At 32.9% G+C, this 22,202-nt stretch overlaps 4 protein-coding genes and 1 non-coding gene across 5 annotated transcripts; 4 read left to right on the top strand and 1 right to left on the bottom strand.

Moving 5' to 3' along the window:
* Window positions 1–795: 795 nt before the first annotated feature.
* Window positions 796–6,045, top strand: LOC124937935 (inactive protein kinase SELMODRAFT_444075-like). The gene is made up of 8 exons (XM_047478272.1): window positions 796–1,089; window positions 1,173–1,309; window positions 1,714–1,808; window positions 1,908–2,728; window positions 2,805–2,959; window positions 3,424–3,497; window positions 3,573–3,900; window positions 4,306–6,045. The coding sequence occupies exons 1-8, from the start codon at window positions 930–932 to the stop codon at window positions 4,453–4,455; spliced, it is 1,920 nt and encodes a 639-aa protein (XP_047334228.1). The 5' UTR covers window positions 796–929; the 3' UTR covers window positions 4,456–6,045.
* Window positions 4,668–11,171, bottom strand: LOC124938978 (protein JINGUBANG-like). The gene is made up of 2 exons (XM_047479498.1): window positions 11,141–11,171; window positions 4,668–6,002 (listed from the first exon to the last, which is right to left on the bottom strand). The coding sequence occupies exons 1-2, from the start codon at window positions 11,169–11,171 to the stop codon at window positions 4,669–4,671; spliced, it is 1,365 nt and encodes a 454-aa protein (XP_047335454.1). The 3' UTR covers window position 4,668.
* A 197-nt stretch (window positions 11,172–11,368) lies between these two features.
* Window positions 11,369–12,765, top strand: LOC124940353. The gene is made up of 4 exons (XM_047480865.1): window positions 11,369–11,820; window positions 11,907–11,984; window positions 12,067–12,175; window positions 12,257–12,765. The coding sequence occupies exons 1-4, from the start codon at window positions 11,434–11,436 to the stop codon at window positions 12,571–12,573; spliced, it is 891 nt and encodes a 296-aa protein (XP_047336821.1). The 5' UTR covers window positions 11,369–11,433; the 3' UTR covers window positions 12,574–12,765.
* Window positions 12,766–15,975: 3,210 nt separating this feature from the next.
* On the top strand, window positions 15,976–17,473 carry LOC124938841 (60S acidic ribosomal protein P2B-like). The gene is made up of 4 exons (XM_047479364.1): window positions 15,976–16,066; window positions 16,150–16,238; window positions 16,903–17,129; window positions 17,210–17,473. The coding sequence occupies exons 2-4, from the start codon at window positions 16,151–16,153 to the stop codon at window positions 17,234–17,236; spliced, it is 342 nt and encodes a 113-aa protein (XP_047335320.1). The 5' UTR covers window positions 15,976–16,066; window position 16,150; the 3' UTR covers window positions 17,237–17,473.
* On the top strand, window positions 16,642–16,729 carry LOC124940847. Its single transcript, XR_007099575.1, has one exon. It is a non-coding gene; the product is annotated as a small nucleolar RNA SNOR75 (small nucleolar RNA).
* Window positions 17,474–22,202: the final 4,729 nt, after the last annotated feature.

Below are 22,202 nucleotides of genomic sequence, written 5' to 3'. Positions count from 1 at the left end.
AGAAATAAGGTATTTTGAATCCTAAAAAGAAGTCATTAAAGAGACTTTAAAATGTTGACATTTCAAATTCTCTAAAATTTATTATTATAAAGATAGAAATTAGAAAAAAATAATTAAATTTATATATATATATAATATTTTTTAATAAAGAATTATTTTTCATTAAATTCAAATAAGAGTTATATATAAAAATAAATAAATAAATAAATAAATAATTTTTACCAAAGATTTTGAGCTACATTTAATATTATTCTTAGCCGAGAGTTGGTAAACAATACTGAAAATTTATCGTGTCAAATGAAAATGGGTGATAATCTACCTATATGACAAAAATAATGAGAAATATACACAAATGATGAGAGAATATATGAAAGATCAAATCGGGTAGCTTTTTATTAAAATAAATGAAAAATAACTCTAAGAAAGAGATGGACACAAACTCGAGAGATGGTCATCAAAATAAGAGAGTATGCATGAGTAGCCAACGATCCCGTTAGTTGAAAGTATTATTCAAATTATAAAAATTCGAGACGAAAAAATCAATCCGATCCGACTAAATAGGATGCGGAATCAAAGAAAACAAACCGTAAAATTAACTATGAGTGATGAAAATGAAAACAAGGCAAATCCGATACTTAAAAAAATCATAAATTTGACGTTTCAATTACTTAAATATACTTAAATATAGTTAAGTAGCGGATTAGAGGCGTAATTACGGTTACAGGAACGTGCAACATATAGTTCCAATTGGCCAACCACCCGTTTCAGTCTTCGCTCTCCCATTTCTTCGCTTTGATTTACTTATCTAAGCTTTCTGCCATAACAATGGCGGAGAATCTGACATTTATTTGCAGAGACTGACTGTCAGACACAGGAATTAAGAATTTAGCATCTCCTCTAGATACTTGTTTTGCTTCAGAAAATTCGAGATGACACAACGCGCCTGTGACTCTGCGCCGGAGAAAGTCATGGTCGCTGTCAAAGCCGAGAAGGTTATCTCCAAGACCGCTTTGACTTGGGCTCTAACACACGTCGTTCGACCCGGCGACTGCATTATCATGCTCGCCGTCCTCTCCGCTCAGAAAACTGGTAATTCTTCTCATCATCCTATCGTTAACTGAACTCTCCTACTTCCTCCATCATCTCACTGAACATTGATTGCCATGGTTCAGCGCGAAGGCGGTTTTGGAATTTCCCAAGTCTCACCGGAGATTGTAGTTCTGGCGACCAGGATATGTTACCGGATCGGATATCTCAGATCTCGGAGTCCTGTTCTCAGATGGTGCTTCAACTTCACGATCAAATTGAGGTAATTAATTCCATGTTTTTCCACGTCCACGTCCGAGTCTGAAATTGAATTAGCATAGTTGCTTGACCTAATTAATAAATCTGCTACTTCAGACGATGATCATGATTAAGAGCCTCTAATCCATCCATTTTGAAAAAGTATGATCAGGAATAATTTATTTATCAGTTGAATTGACAGGGTTTTAGTAGGGTTAGAGCTTGTCGGGATCTGAGAGCTAACAAGACAAAATTCAATTGATTTGGAAATCAAAACTCACATGGACTGGAATAAAGTTTATGATTCTTTACTTTTTCATTTCTGTCATGTTGTGAAAGCTGCTAGTTCATGTCTACCTTTTCATCTTGATCATCGTTGATCTGTACAATGGCAATGAATAGAACTGATAATATATATTTACTGTGTAGGTTAGAGTTAGAATTAAGGTAATATCTGGAATGTCCATTGGTGTTGTAGCAGCTGAAGCGAAAAGCCGTGAAGTGAACTGGGTCATACTAGACAAGTAATGTAATACAAAATTAGTTTTCGTTATTTCTTGTCTATTACTTTATCTTCAACCTAGTGCAACTCTTCTGGCATTCACTATGCTACATTATAACAGGAAACTGAAACATGAACAAAAGCATTGTGTCGATCAGCTTCAATGTAACATTGTCATGATGAAGGGCTCTCAACCGAAAATTCTAAAACTCAATTTAGGATGGTCAGATGGACTTGAGACCCCTTTCTTTTCTGCTTCATCTTCTCCAGATTTAGATGCTAGAGAAGAATCACACAGCAACAGAATGAGGCATTCCACTCCCATTAGCAGCCCTGGAGAGAACAGTCCTCCATACATACGGATTACAGAAGACAAAATAGCCAGCCCAGAAGATGCCAATTCTCTTTTGGTTGTGTACGAGAAAAATCCACTTTTCGAAGGAACAATTCATGGAAAGTGCAGGGCAAACAATAAGCAAAAGAACTTAAACCCGGTTAATCGAGTTAATGGAGATGAAGGGGACTACTTTTTGAAGTCAAGCATTAGAGAGGTTGTGTCTTTGAGCAGAGCATCGTCTGTACCTCCTCCTTTGTGTTCTTTGTGTGAAAATACATCTCCTTCTTTCGGAAAACCTCCTAGACGGTTTAGTTATCAAGAACTGAGGGAAGCCACTGATGGGTTTTCAAATACAAATTTATTAGTTGACAGAGAGTCTGGAACAGTTCATAGAGGGATCCTGAGGGATGGTCTTAAAGTTGCAGTGAAGACTTGGAAATTTGTCGGGTCCCAACAAGATTCTGACTTCTTTAGAGAATTGTGGATATTGAGCTGTGCACAACACAGGAATGTTGTATTGTTGATTGGATTTTGTGTGGAAGGTGAAGATAGACTACTAATTTATGAGTACATATGCAATGGCTCCTTAGACTTTCATTTGCATGGTAATAATTTTTACTGCGTGTTCTTGTGCTTCTCTTCCTCTCTTTACATTACAAGTTATTTTTTTTATCATTGTAGGTAGGGCTTCTCTTGATTGGCATTCGCGACAAAGGATAGCTATTGGAGTAGCAAGGGGTTTACGTTATCTTCATGAGGATTGCAGAGTTGGTTGTATTGTTCACAGAGACATACGACCTAAAAACATTCTTCTAACTCACGATTATGAACCGCTGGTACTCTCCTATCCCACTCTTGTCTCATTTTCTGTTTGTGGCACAAGCATATAGTTGCACAAGGTTCTTCTCAATCAAGAAGGAATATAGAAAATGATCCTCCTTGTTTCTCATCCAAATTTTTATAATAATTGAACTTTTGGTTTCACCAGCCTGTTTCTGTTACCCACCATTTTAAACAAAAATTTCATTAAAACCATATAGTTCACGTCGAAAGTTACAGAAACAGATACAACCAGTATGGAATAATTTCGCCTGTCGAGCCTTTTTGGATCGGTATATTGGTATGAACTGTTGATGCATCAAATCTGTTGTTGGCTTCCTCCATTGGCCTTTCTTATAAATTTGACTACAAATACAGATTATAAGATGGATTCTTAGTTAGGTGTCTCCTTCACAAACAAAAGTAGTCACTTCTCTTTGTTTGTTTTGTTAATTCACCTAACGATGTTTATTATATTTAGGTCGCTGATTTTGGACTTGCTAGGCTGTATACTGAATGGGATCCCTATGATGAACGAGTCGAGTGTACTTCAGGGTAATTCAACATTTCAAATGTTATATATTTTAGATCTCTTTGATGAAACCTCATGAACAATTGCATATAATTCAGGTACCTTGCACCAGAATACTATGCTAATGGGAAAATAACAGAAAAGGTTGATATTTACGCTTTTGGATTGATATTGTTAGAGCTAATCACGGGTAAAAGGAGCATCGCCTTGAAATGTCACGTGGGTCATCATCTTACAGAGGGTAGTTTTTGCAGCCCGTCGGTACTAGAATCTGGCCCTCTGCTGTCAAACATAGATAAACAACCAATTCACTGGTGCATGCCATCTGACCAACTCAAACGCTTGCCCCGTGAGCAACAAGCCATGGGTCTTGCTTCATTCTTGTGCCTGCAAGTTGATCCTGAATCTAGACCACCCATGTCAAAGGTTCTCTACTACAAGATTTCCTTTTTCTTCTTGATTTCTTTTCATAAATCACAACTTTTAGTTGATTAGATTGAGAGAAAAACAAAGCAAAGAGTAATATGAAGAACAACACAAAATGAGTTTAAGTAATAGGGTAACATACCCTTAAATATAGCAAATAAACAAATAATAACTATTGATATGTTAATGACTTGAAACAGAATAAGTGCACATAGTGTTGGTTTCATGTTTAAAACCTGGACCTTATGTACATAGTGCCTTTTCTTTGATAATGTTGTTGGAATGTCATTGACGTTCTTTTCCTCATACAAAGCGTGATTCTGTTTGAACAAATGAAAATTTTATCACTTTTTCCAAAAAAGACTATTGATATGCTCTAATATCAGTACTGTTTATGAATTTTAGGTCCTCCGAATACTTGAAGGGGGAGATTCAAGAAACATTATGGATTCTGACCCGAATTCTGTTGGTAGCCGAAGTGCTCGAATGGGAGAGCAGAGTTCTAATACACGTCATGCAATAAGGAAGAGACATTCACGCAAAAATTCTCAATGAGAGTAAACTCTCCAGTACCTGGTTTGGTTCTCGAATTCATTTTATATTGATGCCTTCAATTTGTTCTATATCTTGTTAATGATGGATGCATATATATAGATATCCTGAATTTAATCTTGATAAATTTGATTTACCCTTTTACAAGGATGATGAAAATTTGATCCTAACTAATTACAAATTAATGATTAGATTAGTATAATGAAGTACATTTGTTTAAAACTTGGTTGAAGGAATTGAGGACCAGGAGATATCATAGTCAGTCATTTCTTGTTGCATGGCAGCCATTGGATTAATATCAGGTGGCTGCTCAGATACACTCCAAACTTTTATAGACTTATCAAGGCTTCCACTATAAAGCACCCATCGACGATCATCCTCCTTCGAGTCCTGACTAGCCTCAACCGCCAGACACTTAACCGGACCTGTATGCCCGCTCAACACAGATAAACAAGTATGACTCTTCCCTTCCTTCTTCCACACGCAAATAGTCTTATCCGCAGAACCAGTAAACAAAATGTCTCGAGCAGACGCCAAAGATAGAACTGCCAGCTTATGTCCTTTCAAAACACCCCCATGCGTCAATTCCTTATCCCTTTCCCAAAAATTCACCAAACCGTCCGATGAACCGCAGTAGATAGCCGTATCCGAACCACCAACGACTAGAGCGGTTACAGCACTTTCCTGTTTCAGAAGGGTGCTTGATAATGTATGTTTGGTTACTTTAACCAGCATTTCTCTACGCCAAACTTTAACTGTCCCGTCCGCGGAACCTGTGAAGACGAGGTTTCCATCGCCCGAACCTGCTACCACGGCATTGATGGCGTCGTCATGAGCCTTGACGGATTCTAGGCATTTGGATGATTGGAGTCTCCATACCTTAAAGGTGCGGTCCCATGAAGCTGAATAGAGGAGGCCGTTCTGTATGTCTAGGCTAAGACAGGAGATGGCGTCGGAGTGTTTGATCCAAAGGCCGGTTCGTTTCTTCTTGACTTGGACGTAGTTCTTGGGACGGATGGAGGCTTTGAAGATGTCGATGAATTTGGGTAAGGTGCCGGCTCGTTTGTGGAGTTTCTCATTCTTTTGTTGGACTTTCCAGACACGGATCTTCCCATCTTGGTGGCCGGTGAAGATTTTCTCACCCGAGATGATGATGGCCTTGACTAGACCGCTGTTTGATTTGAAGGCGGAGAATTCTTTGAGGTTTTTCCAGACACGGATGTTCTTGCTGTCGGAGCCGGTGTATAGGAGGTCTCGGATAGCCGCGAGGGAATAGATGTGACCTTCTTCTCGGACCAGGGAGCCGATGAGGCTGTTTTGTGGGGTGGTTGTACCGGTGGGGTCTGGGTCATCGGATTGGGACCAGGGGGATTTGGCAAAGGGAGATGGTTGGTTCCATGGAGACATCATCATTGGAGAACCTTCCGTGCTCATACGGGCGTGGTCGAACGCAGAGAAGCTGCTGTTTCTGGTTTGGAATTCTTCATCGGTTTCACTCATTGCGTACGAGAATTGTTTTGTTTTTTCGTTTTTCAAAAAAACAAGATTATCTGTTGGATCATACAATTTATCAAACAAACAATTGATTTTTGGTTGAAGAAGAAGAAAGAAATGGCGGGAGAGAGTGAATGCGTTTGTTGAATAAAAGTAGAGAAGGAAGGTCCAAGAAGATGGGGGCCAATCATGAAGTCACACGTGTGTGGAAAACATGACATTAACAAGTTTTTTCCTTAATATTCGCCTCACCTCTCTCATTCTCTGGAAATCTCAATTGTTTTTTTTAGTTTAAAAAAAAAATAGAGGATGATTATTCATAAATTTAGATGATTGATTATAAATTTATATTACTTTTTTGGGTTAAGAAAGTTAGTATTTTGATTGAAAATGTTTATAATTTTTTATTTTTTTATAGTTATAGTAAATAATTATTACATTTGGAAAATAACAAAATATAATATTAAGATTCTATTGATTGGATGGTTTCTATTCTCACTGGAACAGGCTACACCCGAGGTATAGTTCGGGTAATAAAAAATACATTATTATAACAATGGCAATAATAACATAAATATGGTCCTTATTAATCACTAGCATTTAACTGATGCAATACACGAGTAATATTATAAAAAATCGTGAAAAAAATTACGGATAACATTTTTCATTTTATTTTTAACCGTTTTAAGTTTATGGGTGAGTCAACCCACAATCCGACCCAAGTATCCATTTACTCAACATCATTATATATTAGTTAGTTAAAAAGTTGAACTTATATTAATATTAAAACGTCCCGCGTTTATTAAATTTGGTGTTGAATTTAAAATATAAAGTCTTTGTAGCCTAGTTGATTAAAGAGTTGTACTTGTTTTTGTTAGGTTACAAGTTCGAAACATACCTCTAGCATTTTTAATTTTATTTTTAACCGTTTTAAATTTAAAAACGGGTCAACCCACAATCCGACCCAAGTATCCAAATTAACCACAGCTCTCGACCCGGCAATCCGGACACTTTAAAAATTAAGCATCATTATATATATAGATTAGTTAGTTAAAAAGTTGAACTTATATTAATATTAAAACGTCCCGCGTTTATCAAATTTGGTGTTGAATTTAAAATATTAAGTCTTTGTAGCCTAATTGGTTAAAGAGTTGTATTTGTTTTGTTAGTTTGCAAGTTCGAAACATACCTCTAGCATTTTTTATTTTATTTTTAACCATTTTAAATTTAAAAACGGGTCAACCCACAATCCAAACCAAGTATCCAAATTAACCACAGCTCTCGACTCGGCAATCCGGACACTTTAAAAATTAAGCATCATTATATATATATATAGATTAGTTAGTTAAAAAGTTGAACTTATATTAATATTAAAACGTCCCGCGTTTATCAAATTTGGTGTTGAATTTAAAATATTAAGTCTTTGTAGCCTAATTGGTTAAAGAGTTGTATTTGTTTTGTTAGTTTGCAAGTTCGAAACATACCTCTAGCATTTTTTATTTTATTTTTAACCATTTTAAATTTAAAAACGGGTCAACCCACAATCCAAACCAAGTATCCAAATTAACCACAGCTCTCGACTCGGCAATCCGGACACTTTAAAAATTAAGCATCATTATATATATATATAGATTAGTTAGTTAAAAAGTTGAACTTATATTAATATTAAAACGTCCCGCGTTTATGAAATTTGGTGTTGAATTTAAAATATAAAGTCTTTGTAGCTTAGTTGGTTAAAGAGTTGTACTTGTTTTGTTATGTTGCAATTTCGAAACATACCTTTAGCATTTTTAATTTTATTTTTAACCGTTTTAAATTTAAAAACGGGTCAACCCACAATCCGATCCAAGTATCCAAATTAACCACAGCTCTCGACCCGGCAATCTGGACACTTTAAAAATTAAGCATCATTATATATATAGAGATTTCTCAGTCATTAAATGAAAATAGTTACAATATATTAGGTAGATTTTTGTTGTTTGTTTTATATTATTTTTATCATTATTGCCCGAGTAAATTTTGTATAAAGATTTTTAGTTCGGTAAATTCTAAATCTTAACTCTACTATTGCATTAGAAATGATTTGAATGAAAGCTAAGGGTTCATGAGTGTGGGATGGGTAGACATTTCATTTTTCACTTCAATTTTTATCATTTATAAATAACTATTTTTTAAATTATTAAATTTTCAAAAATAATTAATTTTAAATTTGAATAAGTTAAGATAATAATTAGCCTAAGTTAAACAAACACAAACACAAAAACTTTTACCCTAAATAATATATTTAGGGTGTTTATTCATTTAAAGTCAGACTAAATAATAATAATAAAAAAAATTAAAATGTTAGTTTAAAAATGTTTTGTTTGATATCATAAATAAATGAGTTTGTAATTTTCGTAAAACGGTCGCGCGGGCAGGGACGGACCTAGGATTTTGAACTGGAGTGGGCTTGAAAAAAATTAGAGTGGGCTTAAAATAATAATTAGAAAATTTTGAAAAAAAATAAGTATATAAAAGTAAAGTTTTATCATTTTTTTAATAATTAGTAAAAAAAAAAACAATAAATTATATTAAAGTTTTTTAAGAAATTAAAGGTAATGTCAAAAAAAAAATAATAATAAATAAATTCGGGGTGGACTTCAACCCACCCGAGTCCCTACATAGATTTGTCCTTGGTCGCGGGTTTGGACTTTGGACGCATCCACGTCCTTGCCTTGGCAAGGAAATGTTTGATGAGTTATTTGTTAAACAAAATGCATCACTTTCGTCCGAGGCTTAGTTGGGACTTGGGAGGGAGGTCCTCTATTCTATTCGATACCTTGAGAGCCCTTTTTTCCCTTTTTTTTCCTCAAACAGCTATCTCTCTTGGTGGCCTAGGTTGAAAAACGGATCATGATCAAAATTTCTCGGTTCGGATATCAGGAACACGATCAAGTGCCAGACCAAACCAAAACGAGATTGCATGTCTTTTTTTTACTTGTCCCGATCTTAAACCAAAGCCTCGATCTTAATTAAACATACACAAACAAATGCAACCATCCAAAAGTTATTCAAACATGAAAATAAAGGTTTATCATTTCTAATACAAACTTACTTTCATTGTCTAGTGGTTAGGTCTTTCATTCAAAATAAAAATCACACCGTATTATAATTTGATATGACAAAAAGTAAACATTTTTTTTGTGGAGATAAGTTTAATATTTAACCCAATAATAAATCGATATACTCAAATTATAAATTTTGAATTAATCGATCCTATAGGCCTGCCACTTTAGAAATCTTTTTAAATTAGGCATCAAATTATTATTTTTTTCTCATTGATATTTAAGGAAACTAGTAATCATATTTTTAAAACTGGGATCAATTTGAATGCATACAAGATTTTGTGAATAAATATACAAATCTTGAATTTTTAAGGTCTAGTTTATAAATTATGGGAGATTTATTTATTTGTCAAATATATATAGTATAATTTTAGTTTAGGTATTTTGGTTCTTAGTTGATTGTATTATTAATATATATATATATATATATATATAGTAAATTAAAGTAAAAATATTTAAACATTTGATTAATAAATTAAGTTATTAAAATGATTAAAAAATATATGATCGATAAATTTTAAATAAAAACAACAACATCAAATTAGCTATTTAGAGTTGTTAAAATTTTGCATGTGTTTGAAAAAATAAAATTGTTATTATTTTCATATATATATTTTAAAGTAAATAGAATTAGCATCACACTTCATAAATATATAATTATAACTTATTTATTAATATAATAAAAATAAACTTTAAAAATATTTGATTTACAAAAAATCTTGTCTAAAAAATTAATGTTACACCTTCTATTTTTACTAAACTTTTAGTAAGAATCTTTTAAATTAAATTGGTGCTAGTTTTCTATTATTGAAAAGAGAAAAATATAATAATAATAATAATAATAATAATAAATAAATAAAAAATCTAGGAAGAAAATCTAGCTCATGATTGAAATGAATTTCTAAATAATAATAAATCAAATTTTGCCAATTTGTGAAGTGGGGACCTTTTGAGAGCTATAAATTGAACTATCTTCCCCAATTGCCACCCATAATGAGATTCATTGACCTAATTAGTTCTTTTTTAAAAAATATCAGTCAAACTTTTCAAATATCTTCTCCCCTTAATTTTATGTTTTAAAAAATAAAATATTGAGCGATTACTCCCATGTTTTATTTTTAAAAAATGATTTCAAAATGCAAACTTAAAAAATACCATTTTTTCTTCCTTTACTTTTATTTATTTATAATAGTTTCTTATTTTCTCTTTATTTATATATATATATATATATATATATATTATTTTATAATATTTATTAATTTATTTTTCAAGAAAATAATAAACTTTTTATTAAGAAAAAAATAAAAAATATTACTAGTTACATTTAAAAAAAACAAAAAAAAACTTCTTAAACTAAACTCATACAATAAAACTAGTTACATAACAATTAACAACAACATCATTTTATGCATAATCAAACAAAATTATGAGTGATATTAACAATATTGTTACCTATTTTATTTTAACTTTGTACTATTTTAAATCTCATTCTAAATTATTTCATAGTTATAATAATTAGCTTAAACATTTATCTAAACTATTTTAAAATAGTAAAACTTTAAGAATCAAATAAAAAATACTTCTTATTTTTAAATCATAAACATATTAATTATAATTAGCATGGTTTGGAAACCCTAGCTAGTTTTTGAAACTTTTTTATTTATTTAAAAGTTATTATTATTTTAAATATTTTATTTGAATATTAATTTAGATAAAATAATATTATGAAATATACTTTAATTTATATATATATAAACAAATTTAATAACATTTTTTATTTTTATATATATAAACAAATTCAACTCCACTCTACCTCCAACTATTTCTAACCGACCATTATTTCAAATACAATATTTTTCTTTAAACAAAAAATAATAATACATTTTTTTTAAATAAAATAGACCATATAAACCTAAAGGCCCACGTGTATGTTGAAGAAGCAATTCAAAACAAAATTAAATAAATAAAAAGAGAAAAAGAAAGTAAAATTCATATATAGCTGTCAGCCAACCCACAATAGAAACAAATAATAAACCTTCCCCCAAACTTTAAAACTTGAACAAATTAATCCTCAAACTTTAGAATTAAACCTTTTCTCACGTACCTAGGACTATTCTCCATCTTTCTCCACCCTCCAAAAATTCCCGACGCCGTGGAAAACTATCTCAAAGTGACACGTGTCCGGCTTACAATCTTCCTGGACCCACACGGCCCAAGCCTGTTGAAGTTTGAATGCTAATCGCAAGAATGGAAAAAGTATGTGTAAAAGGGATGGAAAGCTCCTGCAATATGACAAATCATCTCTCAAATATACTTCGAATCTTCTTTCTCTCTAATGGGTATAAATTTTCCAATTTTGATTTGAAGAATAACCAGTGAAAAAATGGCAGCCACCAGATTAACACAGCTGGGTGTCTCTAACCATTCTTCTTCTTCTTCTTGTTCATGCTTTAACAAATCTAAGCTTGTCCCATTTGCCACAAGAACGATTAGAGGCGATAGTAGATTAAACGGAGTTGTTGGGTTTTCCGGCGCCGGCGGAGAGATTAAGGAGAAACAGAGGCCGCCGCCGGCGGCGGCGGCGGCGACTGAACGGAGTATTGTAGTTGTCTCAGATGAAGTGAAGTGGGGATTATCCAATTTGATTGATTTGTTGGCGAATGTGACGAATAAAGGAATCTTGGTATTGAAGAAGATGAAGATGGTTGTTGTAAAGAGAAGAAGAAAACCAATCAAGAAGAAGTTCCATGTCCAGATGTTTCTAGAAAGGGTATTTTTTTTTTCTTTACCCATAAACGTTTTGAGTGAGAATCGAATTGATGGATGTGATATCTTTGTTCTTAAATTTGGATGTAGGGGATTCTGGACTGTCGTTTCTTTACCATGTTTGCTGTTGCTGGATCTATGCTTGCTTCTTTCTTATGTTTTCTGGAGGTAATATTTTGAACATTATTGTTGGTGAGATCGAGTTGTATTATTATTGATGGAGGATGAACAGATTATGAATTGATTTCAGGGGTGTTTCTTGATGATTGAATCGTATGTACATAACTTCAACTCATTATCTCATACAATTGATCATCAAATTCAAGGACATGTCGTGCATTTGCTAATTGAAGCACTAGGTATGTATTATTTATTCTCACTTACTTTTTCTACATATGATGCAAGACATAGACTGTTAATTGATTGATGATATGATGCAGACATGTTTCTGATGGGAACGGGAATGTTGGTTTTGGCTATGGGACTTCATGGGATGTTTGTAGGATCAAGTGGGTCGTCTTCTTCTTCGCCGAGTTGGGCGGGTATGAAGACGGTTGAAGAAGCTAAGGCAAGGATTGGACATGCTTTGATGTTGATGCTTCAAGTGGGATTGATCGATAAGTTCAACAACATACCGTTGATAACTGGAATGGATTTGGCTTTCTTTGCTGCTGCTGTTTTTCTCTCTTCGGCTTCTGTTTATCTTCTATCCTCCCTTACCATTTTCAGAAAACAAACCCTAAATCCTAAGCTCTAAAGTCTAAACCATCACCAAAACCCTTCTTGTTCTTATGGAGACTCGTAGCTCTCAATTTTCAAAAAACAAACCCTTCTTATTATTCTTTCCACACTAATTCAAGGATTTTTATTTATTTATTTTCATGATAGAAGAAAGAAAATTTAATATTTTTTACTTATTTTTGTATATTGGGTCTTGTTACATGAAATATATAGTTATTCATCATTATTTTCATTCATAAATTATTGATATAATTGTTATTTGAGTTTGAGTGGGTTTCATTAGAGGGTCTCAATTTTTGAATTTTTATGGTAGAGATCTTTAACTATTATAATTTTAACAAAAGACTTTTTAAAAATGAAAGAACAACATATTCCTCAATTTTAAAATATATTAGTTTGTTTCTCTTAATTAATTTACTACATTTATAAAAATAAAATAACAATTCCCATATTTTTCAATTTTTTCAATTATTTTCATACATTATACATATGGTAAGACATTTAGTCTGTATAGACATTTTAGATACATATATCTAAAAAAAATACTTAATTTAAAACTTCGTAAATCGTACATATTGTTATGAAATTATATAAAAAAAATAACAAATTGATCTCTTGTAAAATTTTCGACAAATTAGAATAATTATATCTCGAAAAAAAAAATCGATTTAGAAAAAACGTCTAAAATATCTTTAAATATTATTACATTTATAAATGTGACTAATTAATTAGAAAAAACGAAAAATGATTCTTTAAAATAAGGAGAAAAACTTTTGGTGTTTTTGAGAAAAGTTTAAAATGACTAAAATTTTGATAATTCAAATATATATGTCACAATTTAACTTCATCTAACGGACGTGAATTTTTCCTGAAACATAACCTAGAATTAGATTTTCATTATTTAAGCGAACTCAAATCATATCGCTGAAAGTAATTCAGTAATTAAACATTAATGAATACATTTTTTGTTTTTTCATAAAACTCCCATTAAAGTACATTGAAGTATTAACTATTAGAGGAGGAACAAGATTAGACAATTCCCTCTTAATTTTTTTTTCCGATTATAAGGGAAGAAATCGGTCATTGCGATACATAAAAAATAACCGATGTGAAATTTATGCAAAAAAAAGCATTGAGTGCAGCAATAATGATATTTCTCAACATACCAAAAAAACCTAATTGTTACCCCACCATAGTATGAGAGTTGAGGATACAAAAAATAATTTTTTATTTGATTGATAATCATATAAAGCAGAAGATATTTTAGCCATTTGCATCAAGCTCAAACTTCACACCTCTCGAAGCACAACTATAATAACTAGGAAGATTCTCGTGCAATGCATACAGATAAAAATAAATTTAATAAAAAATATTATTAATATGTATTCAATGTTTAAAAATCTTAATAAATCAATAATATATTCAATAAAAAATATAACATTCTCATTCCATATTTTAATTACTTCTATAAAACAATTTATTTCTCGCATATCTCATCACATATTTTTTTTCGAATGCACCTCTCATTTCATGACCTTACACTTTTATTTTGGTCAATCAAATATTTGATTCATATTTTTTAATATTTAGCATCGTAACCTCACACTTTGATCAATCAAAATTTTTATTCATATTTTAACCACTTTGAATTAATACCGACTTATTATTCCTCGACAAATCACATCTCAATCACACTTGGTTAAATGGTTGTACTTGTTTTTGTCAGGTTGCAAGTTCAAATTATACATATAACATTTTTAATTTTATTACACTTTCACTTTAGTCAATCAAATATTTGATTCATATTTTTTAACATTTAGCATTGTAATCTCACACTTTAGTCAATCAAATTTTTTATTCATATTTTTAACCACTTTCAATTAATATCGGCATATTATCCCTCGACAAACCACATCCCATCACACTTAGTTAAAGGGTTGTACTTGTTTTGTTAGGTTGCAAGTTCGAAATATACATATAGCATTTTTAATTTTATTTTTAACCGTTTTAAATTTATGGACGGGTCAACCCATAATCCGACCCAAGTATCTATTACTTTCACATATATATTCAAATTAACCACAACTCTCGACCTGACAATCCCCTACCCTTCACCTTACGACGATAGACTACCCTCACCCTACCCTAACTCTCCTTTTATTCACCTAGTGATGAAATTAAGTAGAGTCAGACTTAGGACATTTAGAATTATGTGTCACTGTTAATTTTTATTTTATTTTAAAGACCACGTAATACTTTTTTTTACGGACGTCCATGTCCGTTAGTAAAAACCCCGTTTTGTACAAACTTGATAATGCGGAACCTCAAATTGTAACCCTCAAAAGAAGAGGTCCCAAATTACAAATGACCCCAATAAGGAGCTCTAAATTGCGATGTTCAAAAGAAGATATCCCAAATTGTAAATGACCCCAATAAGAAGCCCTAATTTTTTAGGTTCAAAATAAGAGGTCTCAAATTGCAATTAATCCCGAATAAGAAGCCCCACTTGGTTATTTCGGCCTAAAAATGTAATAATATAAAAAAGTCCAAGAGAAAAACTAAGTACAAATTTAATATAATAAATTAAATTGAAAAAAATAGAAAATTAGATAGTAATTTTATAAAATAAAATATTGTAGTGCCACACCAAAACTCTAAAGTAGATTAGTTTATATATATATATATATAACATTTTTAATTTTATTTTTAATCGTTTATGGATGGGTCAACCTACAATCTGACCTAAGTATCAATTTACTGTCACATATATATCCAAATTAACCACAACTCTTAACTCGACAATCCGAACACTTTTGAAATTAAACATCATTATATATATAGATAGATAGATAAATAGTACCCCACCAAGGTAGTCCAGTGATAAGAGTTGACTTAAGAGACCAAAATGTCACGGGTTCGATTTCATCTGAAAATACTTTGAGCTTAAGCGGGGAGCCATGATTGTGGGTTGTAATGATAGTTCTCCTTTAATTTAAAAAAATAATAAGAAGAAGTATACAAATTAAATGAGTATTTTTCTCCCTAACTACAAATTCAATCCTACCACCCATAAATTTAAAATTAGGAGATTTTGAATTTCAATCATATTTCAATTGTTAATACCATATATAAAGATACTACTACATAGAGTTATTTACCCTATCAAAGGGCATATTAGTTGAAGTATATTCTTCTCTTTTGTTAATCAAAATCATTTTCCAATTCTGTCTAAATTTGAACCTCAAATAATAATTCGAGGTATAAATATATACCATATACTTAAGCCCGACCACATAACGAACCAACATAAAATGGTAATTTTTTTTTTAAAAAAAGTTACTAATGGGCCTGCCTAGTCTGTCAATTTTGCGAGCTCAAATAAGCCCATAATCAAAACCCTAGAGAGGCACGTATTTAACATCATCTTTCTTAGTTGGTAGGGAAGCGGTTCATTTGTGCTCTGATTCACAGTTCATATCATTTTTTCTCCTTCCGATCCAAGTTATCAAGTACGTACATTTCTCTCTCTCTCTTTCTTCAGTTAATCCGGCTGAATCGAGTAATATATTTATTGTTTATCTCAATTATGCAGAATGAAGATCGTAGCTGCATATTTGTTGTCTGTCTTGGGAGGAAAAACCTCTCCAACCGCTGAGGATGTTAAGAACATTTTCTCGTCAGGTATCTTGTCATAATTCTTCATTTCAGTTTTTGTCCCTTTTGGATGGAAACCCTAGTGCATTTATTCTTGCTGCTGCTGTTTAGTATGTTTTGTGCTTGATCATTTCCTCAAAAGATCCTTGCTTTTTACTATTTTCATATTCAGTTATTTGGAGATCTCGTATCACTCTTACTTTTGATTCTATCGTGAAGAGATGACAATTCATTTTGTTATTGAACTTCAAATACTATCATTATTCCAACTAAAAATGATTAAAGACCTAACTTGGGATGCAAAGAGATTGTTCTTCTGTTCTTTAAGATGTCATGACTCATAAGATTGAATCTTGATCAATCTCTTTGCATTCTCTGTCATGTTCTTTCGTTACAAGTTGATTGGTTTCTTTATGAGCAAGAGGTGGTTTCTCAGTGATGATCAAAATGATGACGAGTCTGATTCATATCCATTCTAAAAATCCCTGATGACAAAACGAGGCATTTGTCTGAGAGAAGCCCCTCTTTTTGTCTTCACATTGTCTTTGAGTTTGTTCAGTTTTTTTTTCTGGGTATTGTTATTTTGTGTTGATTTGAGGCTTCATGTATATATAGAGAGGCATTGTACATTAAAGTGAATTTCATTGCTATTGAAACCACTAACTTTGAAGAAATTTTCATGGATTTGCAGTTGGAATAGATGCTGATGACAACAAAATTGAGTCATTCCTTACTGAAGTTAAGGGTAAAGACATTACCGAATTGATTGCTACTGGTAGAGAAAAATTGGCATCTGTTCCTTCTGGTGGCGGTGTTGCGGTTGGAGGATCAGCTGCTCCTGTAAGATCTGCTGGTGGCGCTCCAGCTGCAGAGGAGAAGAAAGAGGAGAAGGTTGAAGAAAAGGAAGAGTCTGATGATGTAAGTGTTTTTACTGTAGTATTATGATATTTGAATACAATTTGTTTGTTCTTATGTGTCTTTAATGTTTGTTGTTGCAGGATATGGGCTTTAGTCTGTTTGATTAAATTGGTGATGCAGCCGTTTCAATAGTTTGGAATTCAAATTTTGTTGCAAAATTGCTGTTGTAATTCTTATGATGATCTTTTCAATTTTACTGTTTTAAATATTTGACCGACCCAAACGGCTGTATGTCCCTGTGATTGCATGTTTATGCAATTATAGTTCGGATCATTATTGAGAAACTGATATGTTGGTATTTTTGATGAATTATATGATTTGTCAATAATATTATAGTTGATGAATTTAATCTAATTATAATTTAGCTCAGTAAGTGTGTTCTTAAGTTAATTAGAGTATCATTATATTAATTTGTGTAAAGCATCAATCTATTGTTTAGTTTTGTCCCAATGGGTGGGTCTGCTATAATTATGGGCCCTGTTTCAGACAAAAGTATCCAAAGTTTACCAATTTTTTCTTAGTTATAAATCATGATACTTGATATTTGGGCTCTCCTCCGGTTCTCAGTGAAAGTCAGTAAAGTGAATCATTAATTATCTATATACCTTGACACCAGTTAAAGTCGTAAAAAGAGTTCAGGAGCTGGTGATTTGTATATTTGAAACATGGTATTATTGTGAATAGTCAATATGAGAGTCACAACTCTTGTAACATAAACAATGATGTAAATACTCAAAAGATTTTTTTGTCGAAACTCCACTTAATAGTTCATGGTTATGACAATTTTTCACGGGTTGATGGTCCCTATTAAACTTTGAATTAGAATTCAGTGACGCCTAGTAATAGTATAGGATAATACCTTAATAACAATTGATTATTAGATATCCAGCAATCATATAAATGGGATTACGATGGTGCAGAAGAGAATATGATCTAACATAGACTGAAATATTAGTTGAATGCCTTTCCTTCCATAATTAGTTACTTCATAACCCTCCTATTGTTGTAACATTTTTTTCGTCAAACTTTTCTATCAAAATCAATTTACAACTATCAACATCAACTCATTTCCCGCTTTTTATTCAACTATTAAAATAATAGAATTTAAAATGCATGATGTTAAAATAACTTATTTGTAAAATAATTATGGAAGATTATTACACTCCTAGTTTATTCTAAGGCTTTAATCTCTAATTCTCATTTCCCTTCATAACATTAGTCTCTCCATCACATTTTGTTCGTACACGAACCAATTGAAAATAAACAGTTTCCCCCCCTGAGAGCACAAAATTTGGATAATGATCCATCAACCATGATTCTTCCTCTCATGTTGCATCATCATCGAAGGAATTAGACCATCTAATAAAAAATGATCTCACACTAGTTCCTTTTTTCAAACAAAATTTTCATCTAATATAGCAACTGGTTTGAAAACATTATTAGTACACATTATTAGAATATGAGGAGTAATCAAGACATCACATACTCGTTTCTTCAGTTGTGAAACATGTACAATATTGTGCATTTGTGTTGTTGAAGGATTTTCCAACTTATATGCAACCTTTCTAATTTTTTTTCACAACCCGAAATGGTCCACCACAAAATGATAGATTTTCCCAGTGTTTTGGGGAGATTTTCTATAAAACCCATAAAAATGGATTCCCAATGTCGATTTGGGATTGTTAATGGTTGTAACATGCCTTTAAATGTCATATTGTCTAACTTATTTTTTTGATATGTCTCGCAGGTTCAAACTAACTCTTGCACATCCTTAGTCATTTTTGACCAAAAGTATACTAGCTACAATTTCTTTAATGTGACCAATGAATCTGAATGCCCCATTCTGCCCCAGAATGTATTGCAGCTATCAATGTGGTCCTTAGTTCAACTTTTCGTCCAACTATTAATTTATTTTTTTTCTCAACGTGCCATCGATATAAGTGAAATTTGGGTGAGAGTTAGGTTTTGAATTTATTTATTGAACAAGCCTAACCAGATTTAGATTCGTTAGATAAGTTTCTTGTATTTATTTTTGCACAACTATATGATATACCGAAATTCGTGCGCATTGGACCTTTCTATCTTGCCTGGATAACGCATTTGCCACAAGTTTATTTTCCTTTTTTATACTGAACTATGAAATCATAACCTACCAATTTATAAAACCACTTTTCTTGTACAAGAGTCTGCACTCTTTGTTCTAACAGGTGTTTAAGAGCTTTATGATCTATTTTCACCACAAATAGTTTATATTTGAGGTATGTTCTCAATTTCTCCACAGCAAACGTTAAAGACATCACTTCCTTTTCATAAGTCGATGATGGAAGCTTCCTAGATTCAATAGCTTTGTTGATAAATCTTATTGGGCGACCTTCCTACATCAACACCGCACCAATGCATGCTCCGCTTGCGTCCGTCTCTACAACAAATAGAATTTGAAAATTGGACAGTGCCAGAACTGGAGGGGATATCATCATCGGTTTTAACAACTGAAATGCGTCATCTACATCTTTGTTCCAACCAAAGTGTCCCTTTTTCTGTAGGGTAGTGAGGGGTCGAGCAATACAACAATATTGCTTAATGAATCTATGGTAATACCCAGTTAAGCCTAAGAACACCTTCAATTGTTTTGTTGATCGTGGAACAGGCCATGCGCTCATTGCTTCCCAATTTTTCGGATCCGCAGCTATCCCTTTTTCATCCAAAATGTCCCCCAGATATGTAAATTGACTACAACAAAACTGTATTTTTATTTATTTAAAACTAATTGATGCTACTATAAGGTGAGTAATACTTGCCTCAGATGGAATAGGTGCTTCTTCCAATTTGGACTGTAAACCAGAATATCATCAAAGAAACTAGTACAAATTTCCTTAGAAATGGCTTCAACACGTCATTCAACAAACTTTGGAAGGTGGAAAGTGCATTTGTAAAACCAAATGACATTATCAAAAACTCATATAGGCCCTCATGGGTTCGGAACACAGTCTTATGGCAGTCTCCCAAGTACATCCGTATTTTGTGTATTCATGCATCTCCTCTTCCAGTCTTTTATCACCAAAATCAGAAACTTCTCTTTAATGGTGGCTGATTTCAGCCTCTTACAATCGATACACATTCTCCAAGATAAGTTTTTTTTATCAACACCATGGGAGCAACGAACGAACTGTGACTCTTTTCTAATTATTCTTTTATTCAACATAGCATTGATTAAGTGCTCAATTTCTAACTTTTGTAGTGCCGGGTAGCGGTAAGGGTGTAAGCACACAACTTTGATGCCTTCTTTTAGTGGGATCAGATGATTGTGCTCTCTAAGTCCACTGGTTGTTAGAACAGGGTGCTAAAATCATCGAGCAGCCCCCGAAGATATTCAGAAACCTCCTCTAGGGCCCTTGTGATAAATGTAAAGAACTAAACTTCATGCCCTATTTTTGTATGTACCATGGCAGCCATGTTGCCAATCCTTAACAATTTCTCCAACGGGTAACCCTGTATAATGTTAATTTGTGTCTGGGGTATCCCCTGAAAGGTAATGGTCGTACCCTCCCTTTCAAATGAAAATGTATAGTTTTCGAAATTCCAGACTGAAGTTTCTAAAGTGATTAGCTACTCTATGCCTAACACCATATCATAACATATCATGGTAAGAACTTTCATAACCGGTAATTCGATCGAAGTGAATATCGTCACCGAAAATCGTTTGTTCTGGGCCTAACTAAGACTTCGAATTTCATTCAATTCTCCATTAATACGTGTTTCTACCATTATGCAAAGAAAGATACTCTAATACCAATGATAAATTTTGAATTAGAATTCAGTGATGCTTAGTTCTAGTATATGATAATACCTTATGTTGGCTTTAACTATTGGATCTTTCTAAGAACAGCTATGAAGATATGAAACTCGAAAAAATAGATATTTTTTAAAGAGGAAAAAATCTTAAGAATCTTAAATGTTTATATTCAACATTTACAAACAATCCTTATATATGAGTAATTAGCCTAGAAACCCTAAATTACTTATACATACAGGCTCAAGCCCATTAATAATTAAATAAACCTAATTGTATAAAAGACAATAAAGGCCTACAACTTTCAATTTTCTGACAATCAATGCTTAAACTCACAATCTCCCCCGTAAGCTTGATTTGGTTCGAGATTCTTCACGCCAAGCAGCTCTCGTATCTCTACAAATTTGACTATTGCTAGCGCCTTAATGAGAATGTTTGCACGCTGCTCTCTAGTGCTTACGAACTCCACATTGATTTGTCGGTTCTCGAAGCATTCACGAATGAAGTGGAACCGAGTGTCGATGTGTTTGTTGCGTTCATGAACCACCGGGTTCTTTATTACTGCTATTGCGGACTTGTTGTCGACATAAAGGGTTACCGGCCTCGGCTCGCATTCGAGCACCTCGCTCAACAAGTTTCTCAGCAAAAGTCCTTGACACGACGCTGTAGTAGCTTCCATAAACTCCGCCTCACATGAAGATAAAGCAACAATTCGCTGCTTCTGAGATTATCAGGTGATCAGATTCCCGTTGAGATAAAACATCATCCCTTTAGTACTTTCTCTTTTGTCTGTGTCACTGGCTAGGTCACTATTAGTAAAACTAACGAGTTCTTCAACTTCTCGTCCTCTTCTTAACTGAATCCCATAATTCGTCGCTCCCTTCACGTAACGAATAATGTATTTTACTGCATGTTGGCATAGAGTGGTAGGCTTCTCCGTGTATTGACTCGCTCTGTCAACTACATAAGAGATATGAGGTCGAGTGTGCGTCAAGTACCTGAGACACTCGATGATACGCCTATACTCCTTCGGATCCACTAAACTTCCTTCCACATCCTTTCCGATCTGCAACTTTGCTTCCATAGGATACTTGCTCGAGTTACAGTCCTCCATTGCAAACTGTTTCAACACCTTCTTTGCATAAGCTTCTTTCTTCACCTCGATGTTATCTTTCTTCTGGTCCTCATTCCACGACTCTTCAACTACCTCCTCGTGATATGTTGTTGGCTCGTCGGTGGTGAGCAACAACAATTCATCAAGATCCATCTCTACCAGTGGTGCC

Source organism: Impatiens glandulifera, chromosome 5 (assembly GCF_907164915.1).
Source record: "Impatiens glandulifera chromosome 5, dImpGla2.1, whole genome shotgun sequence".
Classification (NCBI taxonomy): Eukaryota; Viridiplantae; Streptophyta; class Magnoliopsida; order Ericales; family Balsaminaceae; genus Impatiens; species Impatiens glandulifera.
This window is presented reverse-complemented; position numbering and strand designations above follow the sequence as displayed.

Coding starts and splice junctions, on each gene's coding strand:
- LOC124940353 (XM_047480865.1), top strand. CDS start 11,434: ATGGCAGCCACCAGATTAACACAGCTGGGTGTCTCTAACCATTCTTCT. Junction 11,985..12,066: donor CTTTCTTATGTTTTCTGGAG/GTAATATTTTGA, acceptor AATTGATTTCAG/GGGTGTTTCTTGATGATTGA. Junction 12,176..12,256: donor TTTGCTAATTGAAGCACTAG/GTATGTATTATT, acceptor GATATGATGCAG/ACATGTTTCTGATGGGAACG.
- LOC124937935 (XM_047478272.1), top strand. CDS start 930: ATGACACAACGCGCCTGTGACTCTGCGCCGGAGAAAGTCATGGTCGCT. Junction 2,729..2,804: donor CTTAGACTTTCATTTGCATG/GTAATAATTTTT, acceptor TTATCATTGTAG/GTAGGGCTTCTCTTGATTGG. Junction 2,960..3,423: donor CTCACGATTATGAACCGCTG/GTACTCTCCTAT, acceptor TATTATATTTAG/GTCGCTGATTTTGGACTTGC.
- LOC124938841 (XM_047479364.1), top strand. CDS start 16,151: ATGAAGATCGTAGCTGCATATTTGTTGTCTGTCTTGGGAGGAAAAACC. Junction 16,239..16,902: donor TAAGAACATTTTCTCGTCAG/GTATCTTGTCAT, acceptor ATGGATTTGCAG/TTGGAATAGATGCTGATGAC. Junction 17,130..17,209: donor AAAAGGAAGAGTCTGATGAT/GTAAGTGTTTTT, acceptor TTGTTGTTGCAG/GATATGGGCTTTAGTCTGTT.
- LOC124938978 (XM_047479498.1), bottom strand. CDS start 11,171: ATGGAGAATAGTCCTAGGTACGTGAGAAAAG. Junction 6,003..11,140: donor TCCTAGGTACGTGAGAAAAG/GTTTAATTCTAA, acceptor ATGATCCAACAG/ATAATCTTGTTTTTTTGAAA.